Source organism: Gymnoscopelus microlampas (genome assembly GCF_963454915.1).
Source record: "Gymnoscopelus microlampas genome assembly, chromosome: 11".
Taxonomy (NCBI): domain Eukaryota; kingdom Metazoa; phylum Chordata; class Actinopteri; order Myctophiformes; family Myctophidae; genus Gymnoscopelus; species Gymnoscopelus microlampas.
In genome coordinates this window covers 22,183,174-22,191,892 of record NC_139948.1, presented here as the reverse complement: position 1 = coordinate 22,191,892, position 8,719 = coordinate 22,183,174, and the positions used below count along the sequence as shown (strand labels likewise).

General features: G+C 43.7%; 1 protein-coding gene across 2 annotated transcripts in view; it reads left to right on the top strand.

Annotated features, from left to right (window-relative positions):
* The window catches only part of LOC311055060 (cytosolic phospholipase A2 gamma-like), a 10,717-nt gene extending 3,414 nt beyond the window's left edge, over nt 1-7,303 (top strand). For both annotated transcript variants that reach the window (XM_084071137.1, XM_084071138.1), the window contains exons 6-15: nt 220-325; nt 993-1,133; nt 1,356-1,421; nt 1,899-2,048; nt 2,493-2,639; nt 2,762-2,845; nt 3,788-3,942; nt 4,552-4,723; nt 5,486-5,654; nt 5,837-7,303. In XM_084071137.1, coding sequence (XP_083927263.1) covers nt 220-325; nt 993-1,133; nt 1,356-1,421; nt 1,899-2,048; nt 2,493-2,639; nt 2,762-2,845; nt 3,788-3,942; nt 4,552-4,723; nt 5,486-5,654; nt 5,837-5,852 — 1,206 coding nt within the window. In that variant the 3' untranslated portion in view covers nt 5,853-7,303. The remainder of the gene's footprint in view (nt 1-219; nt 326-992; nt 1,134-1,355; nt 1,422-1,898; nt 2,049-2,492; nt 2,640-2,761; nt 2,846-3,787; nt 3,943-4,551; nt 4,724-5,485; nt 5,655-5,836) is intronic.
* Nucleotides 7,304-8,719: the final 1,416 nt, after the last annotated feature.

The window sequence follows — 8,719 nt, the reverse complement described above, 5'->3', positions numbered from 1 at the left end:
GTCCCCGGACGCCACTTTGAGAACCAATGCCCTATAGCATCCATATTCTGTTGCTAACATTTGGCGAAAATATCGTGTAGACCCCCATGGGGTCCCCCTCCCCGGGAAATGAAGTACATACTGTAGGCCTTATAAGTGGGTACATTTGGATTCTATTTACCACATGCATGAGGAATGCCCATGTTTGACCATGTTGACATGTTTCACTGTGTTGAGCAGATGGATACGAGGTGTTTATCAGATGAGGCCAGCAGAAACACCACCAACCCTTATCCTGTCTACAGCGCTATAGAAAAACACTGCTTCTCTCAAGGACTTACGAACGGTACACATGCGCGGGTGCACGCACGCACACACAGACACACACACACACACACACACACACACACACACACACACACACACACACACACACACACACACACACACACACACACACACACACACACACACACACACACACAGAGAAGTGGGTTTCTCTCCCATGCAGAAAGGCTCTTGTTATGTCATTGTGGTCCTTCATCCTCACACCACACATTCTCTCTGTTTCTGTCTGTCTGTCTGTCTGTCTGTCTGTCTGTCTGTCTGTCTGTCTGTCTGTCTGTCTGTCTGTCTGTCTGTCTGTCTGTCTCTCTTTCTCACACTGTCTGTCTGTCTGTCTGTCTGTCTGTCTGTCTGTCTGTCTGTCTGTCTGTCTGTCTCTCTCTCTTTCTCACACTGTCTGTCTGTCTGTCTGTCTGTCTGTCTGTCTGTCTGTCTGTCTGTCTCTTTCTCACACTGTCTGTCTGTCTGTCTGTCTGTCTGTCTGTCTGTCTGTCTGTCTGTCTGTCTGTCTGTCTGTCTGTCTGTCTGTCTCTCTTTCTCACACTGTCTGTCTGTCTGTCTGTCTGTCTGTCTGTCTGTCTGTCTGTCTGTCTGTCTGTCTGTCTGTCTGTCTCTCTTTCTCACACTGTCTGTCTGTCTGTCTGTCTGTCTGTCTGTCTGTCTGTCAGGTTCATGGTTCGAGTGGACTCCTCATGAGGCCGGTTTTACAGAGTTGGGTCTCTTTGTTGAAACGTCTCACCTGGGCAGCAGCTTCCTGGCTGGGGAGCTAAAGCAGAGGAAGCCTGAGATGGACATGGTCAAACTGCAAGGTGTGTGTGTGTGTGTGTGTGTGTGTGTGTGTGTGTGTGTGTGTGTGTGTGTGTGTGTGTGTGCGTGTGTGCGTGCGTGCGTGCGTGCGTGCGTGCGTGCGTGCGTGCGTGCGTGCGTGCGTGCGTGCGTGCGTGCGTGCGGGCAGTGTTACTACTGCACATGTGCGTGCATTTTCTGCCATTGAGTAAAAGTGTGTGTGTGTGTGTGTTCATTTTGTTCAGGCATTCTGGGTTCTGCGGTGGCCGATGAGGCTGTGCTCAGAGGCCTGCTGCCTCCATGGATGACTGGTAATAATAAAAAACAATCAACTAATGAATTCAAAGGCTTATTAATGTTAAAATGTTATTACAGATTTTCATGATGCATTATATTTTAGAAAATGCATCACTAGCAAACTCATGAGTGTTCTAAATGTAAAAAAATGGATTTAACACTCAGGGCTTATCTATGTCTACGCTATGAGGTTTGCATATCTAACAGCATATTTAAATGAAAACAATGAAAGCAATTGTTTTAGCACCTTCCTCTCTGTGCACTGCCTGTTGCTTGACAGTGAACAGGAACTGTGTGGAGAACAACCTGTTCTTCAGCAATAGAAATACAAGCAAAGTTCATTGAACTGTGTGTGTGTGTGTGTGTGTGTGTGTGTGTGTGTGTGTGTGCGTGTGTGCGTGTGTGCGTGCGTGCGTGCGTGCGTGCGTGCGTGCGTGCGTGCGTGCGTGCGTGCGTGCGTGCGTGCGTGTGCGTGTGTGCGTGTCTTTCAGCGCTTGGAAATGAGGACAGTAGTAACAGCACTGCATACGAGTACATGCGTGTGTATCATATTGTGGACAAACTAGTGGCCCTGATGAGGAATCGAATGCAAGATCCTGTTGTTCTAGCTAACCTGGATGACCTGCAGACAGCGCTGAAAGGTACTGATGTATAAGGTTAATGACTATAATAAATGTTTTTTTTCACTGAAAATGCATTCCTAAAGGGCTATAGAGATGGGGAGACCCCTATTACTGAACAAACACTATAGAATATAGAGCTATTTAACACTTCTAACAAAAATAAAGCCCTAACAAGAGAAGAGTCCTTTGAACCCATTGTACTTCTCTCCAATCAGTTAGCTTTGGCTATGAATTTATTGCATATTGCAATATGCATTATTTTATAATATACCGGATCATTACATTTTCAGACTAAAGCAGGCTCTGCACATCAGAGTCAGAGTGTAGACTAATGCTTAATTTATACGCCGACACGCAACCAGGTGCTAATCAGGCTTTAATTTAACTTAAAAATGGCCACAGGATCTCCATTTGTTACACTCTCTGAGCTAAACCAACACTCTGATTGCTACCTTCTTCCAGCCAAGGTCAACTATAACGAGTCAGCACTGCTGAAGTCAAAGAGTCCAGAGGAGAAGAAAGAGCTGTTCCAGAACCGCACTTTAGAGCTTATCAGAATCTTAGAGGTGTGGTGCCAAGGCTTGCCAGGCGGACCATTCAAAATTTATGGTCAGTATGCCAAGATGAATTGATGGATAGATTCATAGACTTATTGATTTATAGATGTATAGATATATTCTTCTATGTAATTATATTTGCTTCTGTGTGATTTGTTTTTTTTATTTTTCTAGTCTCTTGGCTGGTCAAACATGTTATTCCTCTGATTGTGAAATGGGAGTGGGGAACTATCGCTAACTTCCTCTACCAGCACCCAGGTGAGACTGAAGAAACTACTAGCCTTTTTTTTTTTTTTTTTTTACAGCATGGCTCTGCTGGAGCTAAGCCGTCTATAGGGTCAGTGTGTGTGTGTGTGTGTGTGTGTGTGTGTGTGTGTGTGTGTGTGTGTGTGTGTGTGTGTGTGTGTGTGTGTGTGTGTGTGTGTGTGTGTGTGTGTATGTATGTATGTATGTATGTATGTATGTGTGTGTGTGTGTGTGTGTGTGTGTGTGTGTGTGTGTGTGTGTGTGTGTGTGTGTGTGTGTGTGTGTGTGTGTGTGTGTGTGTGTGTGTGTGTGTGTGTGTGTGTGTGTGTGTGTGTGGCGCTAATCCCATAAACTGCTCCACTGATCAGCGGAAGACTTTGTAAACTGTTGGGCATAGCGGTCTGGACAACCGGATCTCTGTATCCGTGAGTTGTCCCTTTTATGCCCATATATGGATATTGCTAATGTCATCAGTATATGCCCATATATGGGCTGACTGATTTGTTTGCACCTGATGACGACATACAACACACTCCATATTTGGGCGTAGCTGCATTGGGAATTGCCTTATATGGTTACAATAATAGTCACTAGAACCAAGGACAGGTGTTTTCAATTAAAATAATGGTTAAAACGTAGTTCGAAGTTACAGTGGGTTTGTATAGGAAGGGGGCGTGTCTGATAAAATGAATATCAAATATCTAAATACTGAATCAAGCATCTTTAACACTGTCTGGGGTGCACTGAAAAGCCAGAGTAGAAGTTAAAATGACCCCAAACATGTCTGAAAGTGAAATATCCCTTTTAAGTGGTCAAGAGATTTATTTAAAGCTTTATGGCTGTGGGAACCAACGCTCTTGTTAAAACAGGCCTTTCTCCACATGGGTAGTCCAATTATATACTGTAGGACTGAAGTGATGAACGTAAAGTGAGATCCTTCTCTTTATGGAACAGATCCTGCAGTGCCATCTTGTCTTCATTCTAAAGAGAGAATCAACCTGATGGACGCTGGACTGCTGGTCAATGTGGGTTACCCTCCTTTCCTGGGAGACAAGAGAGACATAGACCTCATCATAGCACCAGAGTACAGTGCTGGGGACATCTTTGAGGTACTGTGCGTGTGTGTGTGTGTGTGTGTGTGTGTGTGTGTGTGTGTGTGTGTGTGTGTGTGTGTGTGTGTGTGTGTGTGTGTGTGTGTGTGTGTGTGTGTGTGTGTGTGTGTGTGTGTGTGTGTGTGTGTGTGAGTGTGCGTCCGCTCGCACGGGCGCACACGCGTGTGTGTCTACTTGTATTACTACTAGAAATTCATTGTAAGCGGCGTTGGTCTTTAAAGTCGATTGTAAATATTGGTAGTTGCGTTTTTTTGGGCTCGTTTTCATATACCTGGTTGCTTGTTTCTCTCGCGAAACCTGCCAACCTTGTAGACCCAGACAAACAGACAAACAGCCACACTTGCCAATTGTATTATAGAGATACCAGGAGGAAACAAACTACCAATTCAGCTTGAAGTGTAAAAGTTCAATCAAATCTTTGTTGTCCAAGTAAAAGTTTGACTACGGGCACTTCATAAATAGAACACAACAGGACAAGTGTTGAAAGGTAAATGTTTTTTTTTTATTTAAAAGGGGGACCAGTGGGAATAACTGTGGCTTTTTGGAGAGCTTGATAACACCCAAGGTTGACCTCAGATCAACTCATAGCTCCTCTACCTTCCCCAGACGCTGACCCTGGCGAGAGACTACGCACACGAGATGAAGAAACCTTTCCCAGAGATAGACAACACCATCCTGGAGGAGAAAGATTGGCCGAAAGACTGCTATGTTTTCCAGGGAGAACAAAACCAACCCACCATCATCTACATGCCTCTCTTCAACAGAAAGAATTGTAAAGGTCTGTTGTGTAAAAACAAGGTTATTGGGAACACCTGCTGTATACTCCTTCTATGAAATGATAAACCGACCAGGTGAGGGAGAGAAGAGCTTTGGTCCCACCATTTAAATTCACCTCACACACACGTGAATGTCTCAATTCACAATTGAGACATTCCTTTTCTCAAAACTAGAGCAACGCAGCAATTGGCAAGGGCTCCTGATAAACACACTCTTACACACACATAAATGGTAAATGGTGCATTTATATAGCGCTTTTATCCAAAGCGCTTTACATAGATACCCATTCGTACACCGATGGCGGAGGAAACCATGCAAGGCACCAACCTGCTCATCAGGAGCAATTAGGGGTTCAGCGTCTTGCCGGAAATAGCCAATCTATAAGCGTTGTGAGCTTATAGATCTGCTATTGTTTGTCAATTGTTTGCCCCAGCATAGGGACACTAGGGTTCAATTAACTGTCTTGCTTGATGTTGGTGAACTGTAGCTAAACATTTTGTGTAAGGTCAATCAATTAGGGGTTCAGCGTCTTGCTCAAGGACACTTCGACACTAACTCTTGGGGAGCCCGGGATCGAACTGGGAACCTTGCGGTTGCCATCCGGCCGCTCTACCGGTCACTCTACCCCTGAGCACTGCCGCTCCATGCATGGGCACGTACACCTGCGCACACACACGCACACACACACGACTTCAGCAAAACTGGAGAGGGTACTGTACGTTAAAAATGTAATCCATCATCCAGCCTCCTTTTTTTCATCTAGATGCAGAGGTGGTCAAGGCCAGGATGGAGGAGTTCTCCACATTCCAGAAAAGTTTCAGTCAAGAGGAGATGGAGTTCCTGATGGCGACAGCTGGAACCAACATGAAGAACAACAGGGACACTATTCTGACGGAGCTCAAAAGGGCTGTTCAACGAAGACAGGATAAGAGGTAGCACCGACTGTGTGTGCTTGCTTGCTTGTGTGGGTGGGTGTGTGCGCGCGCGTGTGTGCGTGCGTGCGTATACGTGCGTGCGTGAAGAGAATTCATGAATTCATGAATGAATGAATGACAAGTAGGCACTTAAAACTTAAGTCATTTTTCTCTCTATTCTTTTCTCTGGAAACTCTTAGGAACTCTAGTCGTTGAAGACACCATTACCTGCAATCATTCTCTCTACAGACAGCCAGGCTGAATTGACTGCAACGTCACGGCACTAGAGCTCTCATAACTGTCTTCACTGAATATATTTACATTGAGTCTGCAAAACTAACCCTAGTGTGGAGTATAAAATGCAAACCAAATTACAAGGTTCTACTTTTAACATATGACAACAACGTTTGAAAATAATTTGCTTTGGTTTTAGTCAGTGGCACCATTGTGGGGGTGTTTCTAACATTTGTCTTCAGTTTGATTTCTATTCATTCGAGGGAGTTATGTCTTAACCACTTAAACTTTATACTTGACTGGGGTCCCCCAGGGCCCAATACTTCCACTCTTTTCCCCCCTCTAGTCTACACTAAATCTCTTTGCCGGAAATAACCAATCTACAAGCGTTGTGAGCTTGTAGATCTGCTATTGTTTGTCAATTGTTTGCCCCAGCATAGGGACACTAGGGTTCAATTATCAATTATCAAGTCTTGCTTGATGTTGGTGAACTGTAGCTAAACATTTTGTGTAAGGTCAGGTAAAGCATGTTCATTATTATATGTATTTTGTTATTTTTCATACACAAACGCTATTATAGGTGGTTTTCATGAGGCTAAATAGACATTTAAAAGCATAAAAATACAGAAATAAAACATAATAAACTAGTATTACATGTACCTTGAATGTTGCAAAAGTCAGATCAACAGTTGTACAGTGCAATAATGTACACTGTGGAAATAATCTATGATTATGAAAGATAATTGTGGATTATTATTAATGATATAGTAATGTACTTTGTCATCTGTCCTGTTGAAGAATACATGTCCCTTTAAGTTGAGTCTAGCAAGCCATAGACCCCCTGTTGAGCTATCTGCTTCAAAGGGTTTCTTGCATACCAAGCGGGGGAAGGTTGTGAGATAAGAAACAATAGGTGGACAGGGCAGAAGGCCAGAGCTAGCCTCCCCTTGTGTGATGTGTAACAAGAGACAGGACCAAGCGCAAAGCCTTGTGGGTAACCAGAACTTCCTGTTGCTTAAAGATCTGCCCTAAAGGCGGACCTTATGTGTGAAGTTGATATAATAGGCTGCCTGAGCACAGGATTTTAGATTCAGAAGGAACAGTGCCGTGGGTTACCTGAAATATGGGTTTTAAGTAACTTACCGAGATCCTACAAGAGAGTGAGAGACCAATAGTGAGTAACATTGTAATTTTGTACTTGTGATGTGTACGTCTGATGTGAAGTCATATCCTTAATACTCTGTGTGTTATGTGCTTATTCTCTCTCTCAGGTTTTATTACCTAACCACTAACTACCGGTGCCTAAAGTGCTAACCGTTGCTAACTGGTAACTAAGTTTTAGACTAGATTATGTTTGTAATGTTTGTATAGTAAATAAAAAACCATCAAAGACACCAGGTTTGAGTAATGTGCTTACAACTCTCTCCACTCTTCTTAAACCCTTTCAATGGGTCTAGCGATTGTAGCTTAGCTGCATCAAACGCAGAAAGTGCGATTTGCTACAAAATTGAACATGTTCAATTTTGTAGCAGGCAGCTTCCGTCCTGAGAGCTTTCTTAGCGTCACTAGTTTACAGCAAGCTAAGTAGCTCCATTGTCTAGCATAAAGTGCTAGCTGCTAGCTACCTGCCACTGCCACTGTTGAGTGGTGGGGGAGAAAATTAGCATGTCTTTGTTCACTTACAAGACAGTGCTAAGCTAACCGCCAAATTCTAACACGCCTTGAGAGGAGAAGTAGTTAGGTTTGGTTAATAATCTAATCATAGATGCTTGCTTTAAGCTGATTAGACTAACTTTAAAATAGTATTCATGGTTTAACTAGGCTTTATGAGAGACCAGACACTGCAATATAGCTAAAAATCAGACTAAAGACAGTGATCATGAGGTGATCTTATAATTGGGAGTTAAAGGCCATTGTTTACTGATAAGGGGTGGGGGAGGTTTTCTACCACTAGTGTAATACCATGGTTAACCAGACTTTATGATAGACTAAAACTGTGAGCAACTAGATGGTTAGTTACGATAGCAGTGGATTAAGTCATCATTGTGGGTTAAATGTTGTTATTCACTTTGGTAGAGCTAAATATATCCTGCCAGTATTAATTAACAGTTACTAGATGTGAATAGACCATTAACAGGCTTCTTGCATAGAATGCACAGGGTGGGGGCTATTGCAGGTTATACACAGTGTTAATTAATTATTGTTGTTATTAGCTAAAGGCTGAACAACACTACTACTTGCTAAAAGAACTGACGATTGCTTTCACAGCCTATTGTATTAAGACTAACTAAAAAAAGGCCTACCTAAAGTCCTGTAGATGCCAAGAAGGCCAGGTAAAAAAGGGGAATGGAAGTGTTAGCTGAGTTACTAGAGAGGTGTGAAGCAGCTCAAGCAGGTTTTAGGAGAGATGCAGAGTTTACTCTTTGTGGTCTACCAAGCGAAAGGCTGGCATGGGAGCTAAGAGCTGATTTAGATAGATTCCTGGAGGTTGTTACATATTCTATCGCCATACTGGAAGTTGTTGGCATCGATTCATCTGTGATCTGCAGGATACAGGATGTCTGTTGCCTTGAGTATGACGAGACTATAGAGAAAATCAAGGAGGCAACTTTGACCAGATGGTCAAAAGCCAAAGCGAGTGAAGACCCCCCTGCTGTGAGGGAAAAGCGAGTGACTATCTCCACAGATAAGAAGGCAGCAGATCCGGTCGTAAAGGACAGAGCAGCTGGAGGTTGGAATGTCACACCTGGGCCAGCAGTTCTCAGAGTCAACCCAGATGGCACCACTCCAGGGAGGAACGCAGGGTCCTGCCCGGGGGTCCCAGTCTACGCTGCAGAGGGGGGTGAGAA